Genomic DNA, 22340 nt, shown 5'->3' with positions numbered 1-22340 from the left:
GAAAGAGCTCCTGAATATAGTTTTCCCATATATGAATTTTCTCTTTTTCACCTAGCACTACCTGGTTATCCTGATCAACTATAATAGTTGGTCTTCGTTTTCTGTATATTCCAGCAGTCTCCTTAAGCTTTTTATGTAAATTCCGATCGTCGTGCTGTCGTTGTAAATGTTCTAGATCGATACATTGTTGCTTAAGCCATTCATTTTTTGCTATTCTTATCTTTGCTTTTATTTGCCTGTTAATGTTTTTATACATATTGCTGCCATCTGGGTCATTCTTGTGTCGTCGTCGTTCATCCATTAGTAATAGTATTTCTTCTGTCATCCATTTTTGCTTCTTGTTCTTTGGTTTGTACCCCAAGTTGCTTTTCATGATGTCTGTTACAGCACTTGTAATCGTATTCCATGTTGGTGTTAGATCTTCGGTAATGTTTGTCGTCAATATTTGAATTTGTGTGTTTATTTCATTACTTATTTCTGCTTGTATCATTGGATCTTTCAGTTTATCCAATGCGATCTGTTGTTGAGTTTCAGGCTTGTTTTTGCATGAAAGAGCGATCTTTATGACGGCCACTAATAGTACATGGTCAGAAGGCACATCTGCTCCAGGATATGTGCAAGCTCTTTTGACAGTTGTGCTGAATCTACCGTTGATGAGAATGAAGTCTATCTGATTTCTTATTATGTTCTGAGCTCTATCGGCTGGAGATTTCCAAGTATAAAGGCGACGGGGGTGGAGTTGGAACCATGTGTTGGTAACTCTCATGTTTTCTTCCTGACAAAATTGTACAAGTCGGTCACCCCTTTCGTTCCTTGTTCCAAGACCATAAGGTCCAACTACGTCTTCAAAGCTGCCTTTCCCTATTTTGGAATTAAAATCTCCCATAATTATGTTAACATCATGTTTCTTTGTCAATTTAAGCAATTCTTTGATTTCACTATAAAAGTTTTCCACCTCTTCATCTGCTACATCTGCAGTTGGTGCATAGACCTGTATGATGTTGAGATTATTTGGCTTCGCTTCAAGTTTTACCAAGGCTGTGCGGTCGGAATATGGTACAAACTCCGTGACAGCTCTCATCAATTTTTTACTTATCATAATCCCGACGCCTTTTCTATGATCGCGGTCGTCATTGCCTGAGTAAAAGAATGTTCCGCTCTCTGTGGTGCATTTACCGGATCCAGACCACCAGGTTTCTGAGATCCCCAGGATATCTAGATCGAATCTGCACATTTCTTGGGTTAGGTTAGCCAGCTTCCCGGCTTCAAATAAGCTGCGTGTATTCCAGGTGCCTATCTTTAATGTCTTTCTTAAGTTTGCTCGTACATTTCTAACATTCAAGACCGTTCCCCCCGGAGATCCGATTGAGGAACCATTTATACCTCCGGATATTTTTGAGTTGAATGTATTCATGTGATTCTCTTGGGAAAAAATAATGAAGGTGGTATCCCGTTGCCTTCCTTCATGCCACTTCCAGGCTTAGTTTTCAGGCGCCCACTATGGAACAGACGCCGTTTGCAACCGCCCATTCTGGGTACAGACGTTGCTATTTTCACCATATCTGGCTATCCTCACTTAGTTTAGCCTGCAGACCAATGCAGTTGCCCAGGGTGTGGCACGTGGAGCCATAAGTGAGAGTTGGGTGTCTTATGAGGACCAGTTATCAAGAACCATCTCCCGTCTATGACGCTCGATGTGGTCGTTCCGATTAAAGGTACTACCTCTATAACACAACCCTACACCCCATTTACGGAATACCAAAATATTTTTAGCGAGCGCTAAAATTTTAGAGGCGCGCTAAAATTTTAGAGGCCTCTAAAATTTAACGGAAGTGTTACAGAATACACCCCATTGCTGTCTATTACTATAACGGATCTATTGAGTTTTACCCCACTAATCAATCACCATGTATATACATTTTATACTTGTAGAAAGACAGTGTTTTTCATATATTAAATATTGCTGTTATTCTTATCTGATGAAAATTTAGGCTGTGTTATGATTTTATACAAAACAAAAATAAAATTGATAAAACTTTGACATCGGTTAAATCTAAATTATTAACTCGTTGATATTTTTGCAGATTGCTTGACATGTCACCGGAACTTAGTTCAAGCGATTCTCAAGAACGTGTGACTCCAAGACTGGATAGACGAAAACGTACGATATCTCGTGATGATATTCTAAAACAGGCCGAACAAGTAATGCAAGATTTGGCGTCGTCTAAAGCCTTACTTGAAGTGCAATACGAAAATGAAGTCGGTACCGGACTAGGACCGACCTTAGAATTTTACGCTTTGGTTTCAAAAGAGTTACAGAAAGTTAATTTGGAGTTATGGAATGCTTTTAGTACGAGTGAAAGTGAATATGTTAATAGTCCGACTGGATTATTCCCGATGCCTTTATCTAGAAGTGCAAAAGTTAGTCAAATTACAAAAATTAAGAGCAAGTTCAGATTTTTAGGAAAATTCATGGCTAAAGCTGTTATGGATTCCAGAATGGTAAGTTAATGATGATTACATAAAATTACAAATTTCTTGAGGATTTTTGACATTGAAGATCATCAATTATTGAGAATTCGGTAAAAGGTTTAATAATTTTAAGTTTATGTCTACTGTATACAGTCCGTCTAATTTACTTACCGTTGCACGTCATTATTTACGTTAGAGATCTAAGTTGAAATTGTTGCCCAATTACAAAAAATTCATTCATTTTAAATCAAATACATCACACAATATTAATTGCGGAAGTGGATTGTACAGCAAAACAAATTAATATTCAATGTAAATAAATAAAAACTTTAAAAATAGAAAACAAGAAATTAAGTTATAATCTTACGTTAAAGTACATAATAAAAAAGGTCAATATAATGAAACAAATACTTATAGTAAAGAATATAAACAAATATGAAGTGTCATTACCGCAACTCTCAAATAAATGTTACCAATTTATGCCAAAATATCACCTTCGTTCGATTATAGTTACAGTGTATTCCGAACAAATGTGCTTCATAAAAACGCTTTATAATCCATTCATACAAATTAAATGAAACATATTATTGTGTATTTCTTTAAGTTAACATTAATAGAAATCTTTAAATATTATTTCTACGCGTATATAATAAAATATGCCTAGTGGCTCTAACGCCAGTGTACTCGGCAAAGTAATTCTAAAAAAGAACACACATACCGCCTAAATATTTCGTGTTGGTATCATGTGACGTCACGGACTATGACGCGGATGACGTGCAACGGTAAGTAAATTAGATAAAGTATATGTATTAGTTTATGGATTGCTTCCAAAAGTTAGTCACTAGCTTCCTTATACATTTCAGAACAGGTTTCATCGAATCGTGCTACATGGTAGTAATTTATTAAAGTTTTGGATGGACATTTGACACTTCTTATCTTGGTGCTTCAATGTGTAGTTAGTTGTTGATGTAAGTTTAGTTGATTTTCAAAGTTGTCGCCTTCTTCAACATAATTTAAGGTACTACTAGTACACTTTAGAAGACCAAAAATAAGCATTTTTTCAAGATCTGTTTTCTCAGAACCTTTATTAAAAATGAACATAAATCTTTTTACATATTAATATCTAACTCTTAGAGAATACCAAAAATATTTCTTTTTTCATTTATGCGCGTACACTAATACTGTAGAGGGCGAGGCCGAGGCCTCGAAAAAAAAGTAGTTCCGATGGCGGACAGTTAATCTCAGGACTGGAATCTCCGAAACAAAAAAATCGTACGGCATTTTGAAAAGGAAGGTTTCTTACGTGACAATTTACCACCATTAGTGAAAATTCCGCAAAAAAAGATTTTACGGAAATTTTAAAAAATTTTGTGAAAAAATCACCCGTTTTCTTTAGTTTTTCATGGTTAAAAAATATTATTTTTTATTTTTTGGTCAAAGTGTGGTAAATTATCACATAAGAAAGCTTCCTTTTTCAAATGCAGTACGATTTTTTTGTTTCAGATATCCCAATCCTGAGATTAACTGTCCGCCATCATTTTTCGAGGCCTCGACTTTTGCGCCCTCTACAATATTAGTACCTAACCAAATCCCCAAAGAAACATAAGGTGTGGATGACACCAGACATACTAGAACTAATGGATGAAAGACGCGAATTGAAGAATAATTCAAAAAAATACAGAGAGGTTGATAAGAACATAAAGCAAATAATAAAGAAGGCCAAAGAATCATGGATTAAAGAACAATGTGTAGAAATGGAAGACTATGAAAGAAAGTATAACACATTCAATATACATAAAAAAGTAAAAGAACTTACAGGAACCCAAAGAAGACATCAAATAAGTTTGCTTAAGGACAAAGACGGAAATATTATTGTAGACTTAACAGAAAAAATTAATAGATGGAGTGAATACATAAGAGACTTGTTTGAGGACAACAGAAATAACATTGACAAGGTAAATGGTGAAACGGGACCTGAAATCCTAAAATGTGAAGTAGAAATGGCACTTAGAAATTTCAAAACTGGAAAGGCAAATGGACCCGATGAGGTTCCTACTGAAATACTAAAGCTCTTGAACGATGAATAAATAGGTATAATATTGCACTTATTTAACACAGTATACAATACTGGTATTATACCTCAAGAGTGGCTGCTGTCTACATTCGTTACACTGCCAAAGAAATCCAATGCAAAAGAATGTTCAGAACATCGAACAATATCTTTAATGAGCCATCTACTAAAGATATTTCTAAAAATCATCCACAACCGAGTTTATCAAAAGTTGGAGTCAGATATTAGTGATACACAGATGGGGTTCAGAAAAGGACTAGGTACTCGAGAAGCTCTCTTCGGTTTGAATGTTCTTACACAAAGATGCCTAGACGTTAATCAAGAAGTACATGCATGTTTTATCGATTTTGAAAAAGCGTTTGACAGAGACGCCACGATAGGCTAATAGACATTCTTGAAAGAAAAGACGTAGATAATAAAGATCTGCGAATAATTCTCAACTTATATTGGAATCAGAAAGCTAACATCAAAATAGAAAACGAGATATCAAAAGCAATAGAAATACATAGAGGAGTAAGACAGGGATGCATTTTGTCACCACTGCTATTTAATGTATATAGTGAAAGCATCTGTCAGGAAGCCCTTTTGCAAGCAAATGAAGGAATCGTAATCAATGGAGAGGTTGTAAATAATATTCGATACGCAGACGACACTGTACTAGTTGCAAGAACAGTAGAAGAATTACAACGATTACTTACAAACATAAATATTGCTTGCAACAATTATGGCATAAACATTAATATAAAAAAAACCAAGTATATGGTCTTCAGTAAAATCATGACACAACCAGCACATATTAGTATAAACGGCATTCATATTGAAAAAGTATCAAGTTATAAATACTTGGGAACTTTAATAAACGAAACTGGAGACCAAAACAATGAAATAAAAAGACGACGTATCGAAAGTGCCAGGGCCACCTTTATAAAGATGAGAAAATTCTTTTGCAACAGAGATATAAGCATCCCTCTACGATTAAGAATGCTAAGAGGATACGTATTTAACACGCTATTATACGGTGTAGAGGCCTGGACTCTCAAACAGAACAACATAAAAAATATTGAAAGTTTCGAGATGTGGTGCTACCGTCGAATTCTGAAGATAAGTTGGGTTGAAAGAATCACAAATCTTGAAGTAATACGAAGGATAGGAAGAGACCCAGAAATTTTGTTAACGATAAAACGAAGAAAACTCGAGTATTTGGGTCACCTGATGAGAGGTCATAAATACGCATTACTTCAAAATGTAATGCAAGGAAAAATAGAAGGAAAACGGAATTCAGGCCGTAGAAGAATGTCGTGGATGCGGAATTTGAGAGAGTGGTTTGGCTGCACCACTAATGAACTTTTTAGGTCAGCTGTAAACAAAGTCAGGGTAGCCTTGATGATTTCCAATCTCTGATAGGAGTGGCACAAGAAGAAGAAGACAATATTAGTGTACGTGCATAAATAAAAAAATAAAAATAATTTTTGTACTCTCTAAGAGTTAGATATTCATATGTAAAAAGTTTTATGTTCATTTTTAATAAAGGTTCTGAGAAAAAAATTCTTGAAAAAAATGATTATTTTTGGTCTTCTACAGTGTATTTTTTAGTGCTAGTACCTTAAATTGGGATTATAGCTAATTGTTTGTTCATCTATTAAGAACTCAATTTGGATCATGTAAAATTTCACTGTTAATATCTCTACAACTTGTTAGTCTTGACGGCAAATATTCAGGAATTTGTAGTATCTTCTTGTTTTATTTTTATCAATAACGTTATATGTCTCACTTAACGTTTTCTGTTCATATTCTCTCTTTTAACTCCATAGATAGGCTTTTCCTCTTTTCTTAGTCGTATACTCTTCTTTTTTCTCTGTGTACAATCTGATAAGAGTTTTTGATATACCGCGTTTATTCCGTTATTTGTTATCTCGCTCATTATGAAACCACTTACTACCTTTTTGTGGCTTGCTTTTACTCACTATTTTAACCGATTTCTGTATTACTGTATCTCTTATTTTTAAACAAAGCTGGTCAATATTTTCTTCTACTTTGTATATCCTTATTTTATCTTCTAATAACGCATTATTTTAATTATTAATTAACTGTAGCCAGAATAAAATTAGATCGGGCACCCCTTGATTTTATAATTTGTATCATACTAAATTATAAATATATCCAATAATTTTTATCCTTTATAACATATCGATGCTGATCGACCTTATATCGCATCTTAGACTATAAGTCTAATACAAAACTTAAAGCTAAACTAAAAACTTAAAAATGCTCTCTGCTCTCTTCGCAATGTTGCTAAAAATAGAATACTTTAATTCTGACTATCTTAACATCGCAGAAATGCGCGGCACCTTAAGAAGAGAAGAATTTGCTCTCTATGTGCATATGCAAATTAGTGACGGGTAGGATTTTTTTCTAGGATTCCTTAGCGAGTCCACCTCATCTTCTTTAAACCAATAGATATCTGCTTCTTCTTCTTAACGTACCGTGCCCAAATTTTAGGCGTGGATAGCTTCCATGACAATTTCCCTGTATCGTTCTCGATCTTGTGCGGCATGTAATAATTGATCTGCTGATAAGTCAGTAAATTGACGAAGGTTTCGGAGCCATAAATATTTCTTCCTACCAATTCCTCTTTTTCCGTCAATCTTTCCATTGAGTATTAACTGCAGTATCCTGTATCTGCTACCTCTCATTATATGCCCCAGATATTAAAGTTTTCTCTTTTTTATCAACTTTATTAAGTCACCTTCGCATTGACCTATTCTGTTTAAGACTTCTCTGTTTGAAATACGTTGAACCCATGATATTCTGAGCATTCTATGATGTGACCACATCTCGAAGGCTTCTAATTTGTTCATCATGTTAACCTTTTCCAGGTTTCACATCCATATAGTAATACAGAATACACAAACATTTTAGGAACTTGATTCTTAGTTGTATGTTCAGCTGAGAATTGCTAATAATAGATCTAAGATCATAAATGCTCCTCTTGCAATTTCTATACGAGTTTTGATTTCTTCATCCGGATTTATTGTCTCGTTTATCCAACATCCTAGGTATTTAAAATGGTTAACTTTGGTTACCGGTTCATTACTGACCATTAATTGCATAGTGCCGACGTCTTGTTGACTAACTACAAGTAAATTTGTCTTTGTTGTATTTTTTATACTAAGTCCGTTATTAGAGAATTCTCTAGTGACTTGATCTATAAGGAATTGAAGATCTTCGATACTTTAAGTCATGATCGCTGTGTCATCTGCATATCTGATGTTGTTAATGGTGTTTTCCCCAATTCAAACTCTACCTTGCACTTCCAAGACTTTGTTAAAAATTATTTCTGAGTAAACGTTAAACAAAGTTGGGAACAACACACAACCCCGACTGACACCTCTTTGAATTCAAATTGTGTCTGTTTCCTTGCCGTCTACCAGAATAGAAGCTTCTGATTCCACTATAGATTTTGCAAAAGTCTCAGATCTTTATCATCTATTCCAATCATTTCTAGTTATTCAAACAGCCTATCATTTTGAACCCTATCAAACGCCTTCTAAAAATTTATAAAGCAGACGTAAATTGGTTTCTGTACTTCCCATGATCGTTGAAGTAAAGATAGCATTGAGAACAAAGCTTCCCTGGTTCCCAATCCTTCTCTAAAACCGAACTGAATCTGCTAGAAATGCATAACGCCAAAGAAGATATCTGCTTTGGCTTTATGCATTTCTCGTATGAGCAGAGCTATAAGTTCAAGCTCATAAAGGCTTTCCACATGTAAATTTTCAAATTCTTGTCCTTATTTCGTTTGCGAGTTCATCGTAGGTTAATCAGTCCGGTTTCTTTCTTTGGAACGTTCATAACAAAGCTTTGAAATACCGGAAAGTGATAAGGTGCATAATTCGGAATCAACTATTTTATTAAGGTTAAAGAAATACATATAAGTGATGGATTAGGTCGTTACTTGATGGAAGTTCATTTTATCTGACAATAAAACACTGAACAACTTGTATTTCTAATACTTCCACAACATTTATTACAAATTAAAAGTTATTGTCGCTACAGCTGTTTCGGCAGAGGGGCTTTTCTCAAGTTGAGAATTATATCAATCCTATCTGTTTGTTTCGTAACTCTCGCGTCAAGAGGGATTCCACAATTTTCAATGTGTAATAAAGCTGATGACTCAACAAGAGCCTAGTATAATTGAGCGTTTTTTAAGGTACCATAAATTGATTGTAAGTCTTATATTTATTTCTTTACCTTGTTTGCAGGCACTCACATATGTATGCAACCGATTCATCAACTATTTTGTTATTTTTAGTTGGATCTTCCATTTTCTGTCGCATTTTATCGATGGCTTCTGGGTCAAGAAAGCTGCTTGACACTCTCAGATCTCCGGCACGTCAATCCGGAACTGCACAGAACACTACGTAAAATGCACTTTATCGTTAAGGAGAGAGATGAGATTTTAGCTAATATGGATTATACACAAGATGAGAGAATGAGTGAGGTAAAAATGTTTCTTTACTAAATTATAATTTTATTATCTTAATTAGTTCTGTATACTGACAGTAGTACTCTCGTTATTAAAAAATTTTGAATAATCTCACACACCAGCCTATAATTCCAAAGATGAAACTATAAATTCCTCCCTCAGAGAGATAACTAATGATAGTAAAAATACAGCCAAATATCTAGGTTTAACGCTAGATGCAAAGCTGAACTGAAAAGCACACATAAATAAAAAACGGGAAGAATTGGGTATCAGATTCAAAAAGATGTATTAGCTTCTGAAAAGACACGCCCTGTCAATTCAGATTCTAAAACCTAAGTGGACATATGACATCCAACTGTGGGGTTGTACGTTGTACCAAAAATACTACTATTAAAATAATCTAGACTTTCCAAAATAAAGTATCTAGATGCATTGTTAATGATATCGCAACCAAGATATCAACAGAGACCTGGGGGTGGGGTGTGTTGATGAAGAAATACAAAAAATCGCATGCAGGCACGAAAAAAGGCTTTCACAGTACCAAAAGTCGAGGCCATTCTGCTTCTAGATAACTCTAGCCAAAAATGAAGACTGAAGAGAACAAAGCCATATGAGTTAGGGTAGTACATAGTGCGAGTTAATTGATAAGGCTATTATTGTGATTGGTGCACATGAAAAAAGTGCTTTAAAAATTAGAACAAGCTAAGAATACACCACTGGGTGATTTTTAGATTTTGTAACAAAAAAAGAGAACTTCTGTTGGAGTATGTGTAAAGTGATTGAGAATTAGAAAGATCAACTCCAACAGAAGTAGAAAAAGAAAAAACTAGATGTAACTAATGGAACAAAAAATGAAAATAATAGCTTCTCGTTGGAGAAGCTGATGTAACAAAATACTATTTTTGCAGTAGTATTTGTAAAGGGAAAATGTTAAGATGAAAAAGTGGGATGAACTGGTAATAGAAGTATGAATGGACATATACAAACTGAATGGAGTTAGGCTAGCGATATATGCAAGAGAACGACAACTTGACACTCAAGGATGGATACAGCCAATTTGCATGCCTGTAAAGACAGTAGCTCAAAATAGATAGTGATGATGACTAAGAATGGAAATATTAAAATAAGAATAATGTACTGAAAATGAATAAAGGAGAATAATTACTAAAGAAGAACAAATTGAATAAAACCAATCAAATCATGGGCACCGGGAAATGATCTTCGATCACTCTCCCAGGTATCTTATACTGCTGTCAAATATATTAACTCAGTAAATATAAATATGAGGAATAATAATAATAATAATAAATGATATACCAAATAAACAAAAGTTATTAAATACTTATAACTTCTTAGATTTTCACAATATCTGAGTTAACAAAATGAATAGTATGTAACTCTAACATGACAAAAGTTATAATTTAACATATATAATATACTGTAATGTCACAATAATGTTACAGGTTACAAAATTAAAATATCTCTTACTTACATAATGTAAGGTACAACTCACATGAGACTACGTTTACCAAATGATTATAGTACACTTGCTACGTACAACTAAATTAAAAACGGACAAATATGAATAGTAATATAAATAAGCAGGCACAAGCCCGACTAAGGGAAATACAATAAAATGAATTAAACATAGTTAACGTTAAAGGAATTGAAGCGAAGAAATATAATATACAAACGACAAATTGACCGAACAAATAAAGAAAAGCAAATGAACGACAAAATATCTGGGAAACAAGCAATTAATAATACATAATAAATTAACACGAATAACCGAAACCAATCAAATCAATAATAAAGTATAAAAACCTAATTTTCTGGGCTTATTACCTTGTGCACCATGCAACGTACCGTTTACATAAGTTTGGGAACTTAATACGCTAATATATTGTTCGTCCGCTATAACTTTTCCCATGCGTCACGATTCATTTTCAAACAAATTAAGTCAAAACATAAAGTAAAACGTACGCCGATGTGTATATACATTTTGTATACTGTATACTATATACTATTCTTTTTCTCATGATCATCTTTCAGTGCGTCACAGTTTTTCGATTTCTCTCTAACGCATTAAATTGTATGTGACAGAAAAAAAGGCACGTCTGTGAATACTTTGGTAATTATTCTAGTTTGGTGATTATTCTAGTTGTCGATAGATGGCGCCATAATCAAAAATAGAATTATTTATTAAATAAAATAATACTATTATCAATATAATCTGTACAATTTATAAGACTATACAAATGAAAGAAAATACCATTTTATAAATGCAATAGACACAATTGATTTGGTTTTATTCCAAATTGAAAATAAAATTTGACAACTGTCAGATTTAACTAAAATGTCACGTTAGAATAAATGTCATAAATGTGTATTATCACGGACTTACCTTTTTTTCTATAATTTGTGACGCACTGAAAAATGTTCATGAAAAGGAGAATACACACATCGGCGTACATTTCACTTTATGTTTTGACTTATGTAATTTGTTTGAAATTGAATCGTGACGCATGGGAAAAGTTATAGCGGACGAACTATCTCAATATGTTATATAAAAAAGTAAGCTAAATCTTAAAAAAAGTAATTAATAAACATATTAATATCTGAGATATAAAACACAATAGTTACTCAGTCACAAAACTGAGTGTTCCCAAACAAACCCATTCCTCGAACGACTAACCAAAAGATTCCCAGAAAATGAGCACTAGGATGGTGCCAAACCATGCTTCCTGCAAGCACAGGTGAAGCAGATAGAAGCTTGCTCCTAGGTTGGCTGACCGTAGTCGGAATAGCTATGACTTCCATGTTGTGTTATATTATTTCCTCAAAAGGCTAAAACAAATATTTTTCCAGTCTTAGGTTCAATGTAAAAGTCTAGAAAAAAGTCAAAGGAGAAAAAAGAGAAACTAGGGAAGTGTTTTTAGTATAGATAGTAATTGTAAAAAGGACCATTAATCCCACAAAAAAGATCTCTCATTATTTTAAATAGTCTTGACCTTGACAAAAATGTATGTGACAATTTCAAATTACAGACACATAAGTTTGGAATTTAAATACAGAATAGATATGATTTCTTTAAAATAATTATAGGATACTTATTAATGATGTTGGAAGAATTCAAAAGGAACTTTTGACTTCAGTATAACCGATTAAAAGATACTAAATTCAACTAATAAATTTACTAGGAAAATTGAATTGGAAGCAATATTTTATTATATTATGTAAAAATAATGTAACATGCCAGGTCATTAACCTTTTTATGTCAAAAAATATATGGATTTAGGTATTTACCGGGTTTATCTTATTGAGGTTCCATCGAGGTACTTCAATCCTTACTCCAGAAAACAATTGGTATTTTCCTCTCTACTGAACTGAAGGCGTTATCTAAAAGCCTTTTACTTGAAATTATCAACCCGCCATTTTGGGTACTACAACTGACCTATTCCGGGCTCACGAGTCGAGTGACGAGCGAAATGCGCTTCTGCGACAAGGTAAACGTCAAATTCTCTCAGAACACGAAATAATGTTTCTAACTAGGTGGCATTGTACGTTCCGTACACCGAAGTGTGACGTCACGTAAATATTTAATTACGAGAAAATTAGAGTATTTAAAAGATATTAAGGGAAAATAATTATAAAAAATAATTAGAGAATTTTAAGAATACTCGAGTAACGGGACGCACCGTTACAATTTAATTAGACAGTAAGTTAGGATTTATAAAAAAGTTACTGATTGGTCTTTGCCTAGATTGTAGCATTAAATAAGCAACATAAAAAAAATTACTAAAAAATATAACATTGCAGTTACAATTACTTTTATTTTAGATCGAGAAACTGGAATTCGATGGTTGCTCCATAGATGATCTCGGCATAGACTTTGTGGTACCTGGTTATAATATAGAATTAATGAAAGGGGGAAAATCTACACACGTAACAATCCACAATCTCCACCTATATGTAAAACTAATGTCTCATTGGTTACTTCACGAAGGCGTTTCACGTCAAATGGAATCGCTCAGGGAAGGCTTCGAATCGGTATTTCCCCTTCATAATTTGAAGGTGTTCCTACCTGAAGAATTAGAGTCTGTATTCTGTGGAAGTCCGAAAGATTATATCCTTGGTTGGGACGTGAAAACATTGATGGAGTGTTGTAGACCTGATCATGGTTATACAGCGGATTCTAGAGCGATAAGATTCCTGTTTGATGTGCTTAGTTCATATGATAGAGAAGAGCAGAGAATGTTTGTACAGTTTTTGACTGGCAGTCCAAGACTCCCGGTTGGAGGTAAGTTTACACATAATAAAAATAAAATCAGAATTGTTAAATTTAATAGCTCTCTAATCTATAAAATAGCTCTCGTTTTTATTTTATGATTCTATGTAAAAGGAAAAGATTTATTTGTTTGTGCCATCGAAACAAAACCTAATTACAGTTTAGAGTACCTCATCATCATTCTCTTTGCCTTATCCCTAGCGGGGTCGGCTTCCCTAATTGCATTTCTCCACACAATTCTATCTTGGGTCATATCAATGTTAATCCTCTTTACCAACATGTCCTGCCTTATCGTCTCCCCCCAGGTTCACTTTGGTCTTCCTCTCCTACTCCTTCCAGGAATCTGCACTTCAGCTATTCTTTGTATTGGGTGATTAACGTCTCGACGTTGAACATAACCAAACCATCTTAACCTATGCTCTCTTATTTTGGGATCAATTAATGCCACATCTAGACTTCCCCTAATATACTCATTTCTAATTTTATCCTTCTTTGTCACTCCACTCATCCATCTAAGCATTCTTATTTCCGCCACATGCATTCGTTGTTCCTCTTTATTTTTCACTGCCCAACATTCAGTTCCGTACATCATAGCCGGTCTTTGGCTGTTTTATAGAATTTTCCCTTCAGCTTCATTGGAATTTTTCTGTCACACAACACACCACTCGCTTTTTTCCACTTCATTCATCCAGCCCTAATTCTACTGCATGCATCTCCATCTATTTCTCCATTACTCTGTAATACCGATCCTAGGTACTTAAAACTATTGCTTTTCACAGTCATGTCACCATCCAAAGATACCATTGTATTTGTAGTAACTCCATCTTTAAATGAACATTCCAAATACTCTGTTTTTGTACTACTAAATTTTAAACCATTTTCCTCCAGAGCTTGTCTCCACTGTTCCAGTTTTTGTTCTAAGTCTCTTTCACTATTTATTATTAACACTACATCATCAGCATACATTAGGCACCATGGAATGCTACCCTGTAGTTTCGCTGTTATCTGGTCCAAAACTAATGAGAATAAATAAGGACTAAGCAGTGAGCCTTGGTGCAATCCTACTTTCACCTGAAATTTGTCAGTCTCTTCCACACCTGTCCTAACACTAGTCGTTACTCCCTCATACATATCTCTCACAATCTTTACATATTCACCAGGGACTCCTTTCTTATTGAGTGCCCACCAATGAATACCAAGATCAATGAATACCATATGAGCGATGGTCTCTTTATTCCTGTATTTTTCCATCAGTTGCCTTACAATGAAAATTGCATCTGTTGTTGATCTGCCATGCATAAAGAAAAATTGATTATCGGATATTTTGTTTTCTTCACGTATCCGTCTATCAATTACTCTCTTCCATATTTTCATGGTGTGGCTAAGTAGTTTTATAGCCCTGAAGTTTGTACATTGTTGTATGTCTCCCTTGTTTTTGTAGACAGGTACTAATATACTGCTTCTCCATTCGTCTGGCATTTGTCCAACTTCCATAATTATATTAAATAGACCTGCTAGCCAACTTATTCCTGTCTCTCCCAATGCTCTCCATACTTCCCCAGAAATATCATCTGGTCCGACTGCTTTTCCTTTCTTTATTTTTTGAAGCGCTTGAGCCACTTCTCGTTTGTTATTCTGGTAACCATTGCTGTTACTGTCTCCGTTAACTCCACATGCTGTCTGTCAAGTTCTTCATTAAATAAACTGTCAAAATACTTTCTCCGTATCTTTTTGACATCCTTTTCGTGAATTAGTATTTTATTATTTTCATCTCGGATACATCTAATCTGATTAAAATCTCTTGCTTTCTTTGCTCTCTGTTTGGCTATTTTATATGTCTTTGCTTCGCCTTCCCTGGTATCAAGTTGGTCGTTTAGGTTTGAATACGCTTCTGCTTTAGCTTTTGCTACTGCTACTTTCGCTTCCTTTTTGGCGACCATATAGCTTTGAAGATCTATGTCCGATCTGGTTTCTTGCCACTTTTTATATAATTTCCCTTCCCTTTTATTTTTCCTTGTACTTCATTTGACCACCACCAAGTCTCATTATCCTCAAACTTCTTTCCTGACGTTTTCCCAAGTATTTCAATAGCAGTCTCTCTAATAATATTGGCCATTTTTCTCCAGATTGTGTTAGGGCTTCCTTTCATGTTCCAACATATTTTTTCTACTATTCTTTCCCTGAATAGACCTCCTTTCTCATCTCTTAGCATCCAGCACTTGATTTTTTGTGGTCCTCTCCGATATTTTTGTTTAATTTCGCTTTTTACTTCGATGTCCAGAACAAGCAGCTTATGTTGTTGGCTTACTGTCTCACCAACTATTACCTTGCAGTCCTTGCATTCACGTATGTCTTCTTTCCTTATCATGAAGTAGTCTATTTGGGATAGATGTTGTCCACTTTTGTAGGTAATAAGTTGAGTTTCTCTCTTTTCAAAGAATGTGTTAACAATCGCCATATCTAATGCTGTTGCTAATTCAAGCATATCATCTTCAGCTTCATTTCTAGTTCCAAAGCCTAATCCCCCATTTATTGTTTCATAATTGATTTTTGCATGAGAGTTTAACGAAAGGGTAACAAATCAATTGGAAGTTCTGTCCGACAAAATACATGGACCGTTTTCGTAGTCTGACGTTTCAAATTTTTAACCTGTTCCACAATTAAAACTTCCCCTTTTCCAGTGTTCCCATACATCAAAGTTCGTCCTACTAGACACTGTTAAGCTATTAACAAATTTTCAGCTTGCTATTAATCAACTTTTTTGTGGTAAGCGGGATCCAGGTCTAATATCAATTCATTTTCCATGTTCTAGTTTGAGTTCTTTGATTGTGTTAATAACCTCACATTCCTTACTCATTCTACGTAGGACGTCAACATTAGTCATACGATCCAACCATAAAATTCTTAAGGTACGTCTGTAACAGAACTGCAGGCCTCAAAGGCCTCGAACTTTAGTTAAGAAGTTTCAGAAAGTGTCCAGGCCTCTACTCCGTATAATAAAGTAGAAAATATATCGGATGACAGAGATTTGGTGCTAAGTGGTAAATGGTGACTTCTGAAAGAGTCATCAAATCGAGACTTCATCGTTACACGAATGCTGTTCTTGTTTTTTTTTTTCCTTCGCGTTCTTTTATTTCAGTAGAGTGGTCCCATTAGCTTTTTATGTTGGTACCAAGGTATGTGTAACTGTCCACACTGTCAATTGGTTGTTAATTAACCAAAAGCCGTGTATTTAATATTTGACGCTTACTGACTACTGTGCATTGTGCATTCTTTTTTTATTATTAAGATCAAGTCCAGGTTCTCTACTTATAATTGATACGCTCGACATTATTCTTTACAAACCATCTACATCATAATCTATCGGCAAAAACTGCTACGTCGTGGGAATATGCGAATGTTGTTAAGACGCACTCTGTTTAGATGGGTTCCTATTCGCGGTGTGCAAGTACTTGGAAGGGGAAACGAGAAACGACCCTACGCGAGTCGCGGAGAAATATTGCAACTATCTTAAATAATTCATATTGTCAATTGAAATTGTCAAATTGACGTATATTTCATACCTTCTGTCAATGAAGCAGAAAAATTATATATTGCTCCACAATATTGATATGATATGCAATTATTATATAAAGGTAAATTTAATTAATTTTATTTTGCTTGCAGTACTGCATTTTAATAACTAATTTTATTTACTACATACAATTGTTGACGTTTTCATAACGTAACCTGAATCTTATTTTTTCTTCTTATTATTTTTTTGGACTATGGCCTTGACAATTATCCAGTAACCAGGACTAATATAATTGGCCAATATAATTAAAAGTGCGAATTTTAGTATAGAGCGTAGAAATAGGGGTCGCTTTGCCGAACTTGCACGGTCCCAATAGTTATCCCCGTGTTTGCTCAAAGGTATGTTTAGAGTACATATTAAATAGCACCGGGGACAAATGCATCCGTGTCTCACTCTTCTATTTATGGAGATTGCTTCCATATATTTTGTTAAATATATTTATCCATTTTATTCCCTATTCATCCATGAGTTTTAGAAATTCTGCACAAAATTTTTAAGGCCCTACAGCTTTACCATCTTTAGTTTTTGAAATAACTGCTGTGACTTCTTCAATTGTAATCGAGCGTCCTGTTTTGCATTTCGTGTCTTCAATGGTATTTTGGCTTTCATCTGCAAACGTTATTTCCATATATTTCTCCAAGTGTCTAGTTTTTCTTCCACACTTCATAGTGGTTTGCCCTGGATACCTGCCATCAAACACTTAACTCTTGTAGGCTTGTACAAACCTGCAGCTTCTTTAACATTTTTATGCTTATAGATTGAATCGTGTTTATGTTGCAATAGCCGTATTTCCGCATATTGTTTTCTTAGTCCTATAACCTTAGCTATTCAGATTGCTTTTTTGCCCTCTTTATCTATGGGTGATTCCATTTCAAATCACTCAATTTTGGATCAAAAAAACTTTTGGACATCCGATTTGTCTGAAAATTGGTATATAGCATCTGCGGGATCTAGAAATAAAATATTTAAGGTCGAATTGTATCCTTCTTCTTCTTCTTTTTCTCAAAATGTTATTCTAAGCGATTTTACAGTGAGCTGGTATTTATTTAAACAAATTTGCATTTTTTATCGTAAAGTATTAATGGAAAACATGATATTTTAATAGAAGGGACTCAAAGAGGTCATTATATGGCATTATAACAATGTATGTATTTTGATTAAAAACAAGTTTTTGATCAAATTTTATAGCGTAGAAAACTTTAAAATACAGTTTTTTAGTAGAATTAACTCAGAAAATATTGACCTCACGACAAAAATTGTTTAAAAGAAATTGTAATAATTGTAAATACGATTTATTTGGAACAATTTTAGTTCATACCATTTTTGTCGAAAAGTTAAAAATGGCGGAGATATTGAGCAAAAACGGTTCTCCTTTAAAATCAAGATGGCGGCTAACGTAACGGAGGAATTCATTCGCGATTTTAAATTTAGGCTACTATTGACTCCCCTAAAGATTAGAAAAATAAAATTTTGGGCAGCTCGGCATGCAAGGTCAAATGCTATCCAGACTGGACTAATATATTTTTAAGTCTGATATTACTGCATGTAACTTTTTTGGTATTGTAATATAGTTCAAATCCTTCTAACCGCTTAAAGTCCTATATTTTGGCTATATGTGGGCAAATTTTCAGCCAAATATTTTGGGAATGGAGGAAAATGTAAAAAACGGTATTTTAACGTTTTCTACACTATAAAAATTTTATCAAAATTTTGTTTATCTACCCTATCTCATATTATGCATAAGTTTTTAGTATGTGAAAACTGTCATTATAGATAGCAGTGCGTGAAGGATTTAAAGTGTGCGTGTAGTAACAATACATTTTAAATGGGATTTACTTTTTCGCACTGTTTTTTGGCACACTGTCATATAATCAAATATCCTTAACTTTTGCGTTGCCATGATGACATGTGAGCAATAAATTACAACAAAAGGTTTGACAGTTTTGTGGTTTGAAAGAAGTTAGAATTTTTAAATGTCAAAAGTTCTAAAAATTGTAGAATAGGAATGAATTCCAGTGACGAAGAATTACATTTTTTTTATTTGTTTATCGTAGATAAAATATTGTATGAAACTGTGCGTGAAGTACTTTTTGCGAACTTACGCGATGTATAGCACTCGCTACGCTGTCGCTCGTGCTCTAAACATCGCGTGCGTTCGCAAAAAGCATACTTTACGTTCTGTTTCATAAATAACTATTTGAATCAAAATATATAATGCCATATATGACGTTTTTGAGTTCCTTCTATTAAAATATTATGTTTTCCATTGATACTTTACGATTGAACATGAAAATTTGTTTAAATAAACACCAAATCACTGTAAAATCGCATAAAATAACATTTTGAGAAAATAAGACGAAGAAGACTTTTTGACCTTAAATATCTTATTTTTACGTCCCGCAGAAGCTATACACCAAGTTTTAGAAAAATCGGAGATCCAAAAGATTTTGCCTGAGTGATTTGAGATGGAATGCATCCTATCCTTTTGCATAATGTCGTGTCCTGATCTTTGAACTTTCGTCTCCCCTCCGTCATATCTATAAGCTCGTTGGTTATGCATGCACGATTTTTTCTTTATTGTGGTAGTTTGAGGAATTTCTCTTGTTGTAACACTTGTGAAATTCTATGCAACTTTTCTCGAGATCTAAAAAAATTAATTTAGTTAAAGTATAATTTGGTATAATTATCTTCCTTTTATTTCGTACAATTTTGTTTGTCTTATATAATATAACACAGGATAAAAATTGCAACTTTCTTTTTTCAGGTTTTAAGGCATTATCTCCTCCGCTGACTGTAGTAAGGAAGACTCTAGAAGGTAATATGAACCCCGACGATTTCCTACCATCTGTGATGACATGCGTGAACTACCTCAAATTACCGGATTATACAAGTATTGAAGTGATGAGAGAGAAATTAAAATTAGCAGCTTCAGAAGGTCAACACTCGTTCTACCTTTCGTAAGAAAGCGCATGAAACTTTCAGAATAGGCTAATACTCAGATTATATTTTTCTTGATTTATTGATGAGGATATTTTAAGATATATCAATAAAGCATTTTCCAACTGAAGTTAAAGTGGCTATGTAAATTGTGGTACTGTATAATAATAATATATAAATAAATTGCTTAATATTTCTTTTCTAAGGATTTTATCTAGATTTTTTAAAGTTAAGTGATATTTAGTTTAAACCGTAGGGATGTAAACAACATTTAAAATGTCACAACAGTTGTGTATAAATATAAATATGGGAAGTATTAAACAGTTAAATAAAAATATTGTATATAACTATTCCATAAGTATTCTAGGCTAGCAATTACAATTGACTTGATATAAATAATACGAAATGACATTTTGACTGTGGTGACCAAATAATTTAAAAAATTTATGTTGCTTGTCAGTTATTCAGCATACATATTGGCAAAATGCAAAATAGATTTCGGCAGAAATGGATTGACATATCATATTCAAATGGGTCAGTTGTACCATCATATTCATATGGGTCAGTTATACCATCAGTATATTGATGGGATACATATGGATACTAATGATACTATAAGAATGGACTATGACATGGGTTGTCAAATCGCCTCAAAAATGTTCTTTTTACGTCTAACGACATCGAAGAGTGAGAAGAAATAACGAACATGATTAAAAACTAGTAATTGCACCAGTATAATCTATTCTTAGTCAAGAAAATGAGAGTTCAAATAATTACACTCAAACTATCTTAATTTCGAACTTATTCACTGGACTAGGACACGCCAGTCCACGCCAGATAGACATCTACTATCTCTACCAATGTTTTACATTCCTTAGATCAATTAATATACCACCGAAAAGATTACCACATGGTGTTCATGCGTTTGGGGTCGTTTTTCTTGGATATGAACATATTATACGACTTATGCAGAAAAATAAAAGTTTAATGGAATAAGTTGGTATTATTTATATTTTTTCATCTGATCTCTATAATTTATTCCCATCCGTTTTCCTTGATGTATGAACATTTTTCGATACAGACTTCTAAATAGAGAGTCGTTGTTCAACCCAAATCTATCCACTGCTGGATATAGGTGTCCATCAGTCTTCCATGTATTTTTGATTTGTGCTGTTTGCATCCAATTTTTGTCAATCCGTTCTATGTCCTCAGACCTCTACTTCGATATGTTTCTTGTCTTGGTCTCCAGTGTATTATTTGCTGTGTCCATCTGTTATCCGACATTCTAGCTATTTGTCCAGCCCAGTTCCACTTTAGGGTCATAATTCTTTCTATGGCATCTGTCACACCTCTTTTCTTAGCTCAAGGTAGCATACGAATCCGGTAGAAGACAGCTCTGCTAAAGGGACGCAACTCTGCCTCAAGCAAGCCTTGATTTTCTCTGCAGTCAGGAGAAGTCATGTCCTGACCAAATTTTTCTATCAAGTTCGTACACATCCTAATCCACTACAAATACGCACTAGCTCGCGCGTTAGTGAAGTGCTACAGCTTCCCCCTCCTCTATTCATATACCGATTGATTACTGTGATTGTGTAGGAAACATACTGCGGTCGGTCAAGCGAAACGTAGAACAGGGGTTACTGAGAGGGTATCAAAGTTGCTTTCCTACGAAGGTAATTTTTTCCATTTACTAAGGCTGAAAATCAGTACACACATTATAAATTGAATATAAATAAAAGTTATTATAGTCGGTCAGCTTTATGACGGGACAGAGCGGCCGGTTGGCCCCAATGAATGTACAGGGTTATTCACTATATTTTGACCCCCTTGTAAACTGCTTTATTTACAGAAAGGTTATTCAATTATCTATGCAGTACTATAAACGTTCGTTAAGATAATTATTTATACAGGGTGTCCAAAAAAATTTGAATTAATAATTTAACAATTAATTTAATTAAAACAAATTTTTTGGACACCCTGTATAATTAATCATGTTAATGTATATATTACTGAATAGGGAATAGTCGATTACGTCATCACGTCCAAATGGATGACGTCAATAGTACGATATATATGTCAAAAAATCATAATTTAAAAATCGAATAACTTTTGTATTTTACATTTTTTTCTAATTCTGTAAATAAAGCAGTTTACAAGGGGGGTCAAAATATAGTGAATAATCCTGTACATTCACTGGGCCCAACCGACCGGCTCTGTCCCGTCATACAGCTGACCGACTATAATAACTTTTATTTATATTTAATTTAGAATGTGTGTACTGATTTTCAGTCTTAGTAAATGGAAAAAATTACCTTCGTAGGAAAGCAACTTTGATACCCTCTCAGTAACCCCTGTTCTACGTTTCGCTTGACCGACCGCAGTATATTTATCTACACAATCACAGTAATCAACTGTGAAAAATCTAGCTTTAGTAAATTCAAAGAGATTTTTCAGCGCTGCCTCTTGGACTACAAGTGATCACGCTTATGACTCAATTCTATTTTTTAGTTGC

The 22340-nt window shown here is 34.1% G+C and overlaps 1 protein-coding gene across 4 annotated transcripts in view; it reads left to right on the top strand.

The window, feature by feature from the left end:
- LOC114348372 (E3 ubiquitin-protein ligase TRIP12) overlaps positions 1–20024 on the top strand; it is a 249767-nt gene extending 229743 nt beyond the window's left edge. For all 4 annotated transcript variants that reach the window (XM_028298962.2, XM_050643127.1, XM_028298954.2 and 1 more), the window contains 4 exons: positions 2085–2502; positions 8856–9044; positions 12870–13329; positions 19656–20024. In XM_028298962.2, coding sequence (XP_028154763.1) covers positions 2085–2502; positions 8856–9044; positions 12870–13329; positions 19656–19852 — 1264 coding nt within the window. In that variant the 3' untranslated portion in view covers positions 19853–20024. The remainder of the gene's footprint in view (positions 1–2084; positions 2503–8855; positions 9045–12869; positions 13330–19655) is intronic.
- The last annotated feature ends 2316 nt before the right edge of the window (positions 20025–22340 follow it).

The sequence above is a fragment of the Diabrotica virgifera genome, chromosome 2 (assembly GCF_917563875.1).
Source record: "Diabrotica virgifera virgifera chromosome 2, PGI_DIABVI_V3a".
Taxonomy (NCBI): domain Eukaryota; kingdom Metazoa; phylum Arthropoda; class Insecta; order Coleoptera; family Chrysomelidae; genus Diabrotica; species Diabrotica virgifera.
This window is presented reverse-complemented; position numbering and strand designations above follow the sequence as displayed.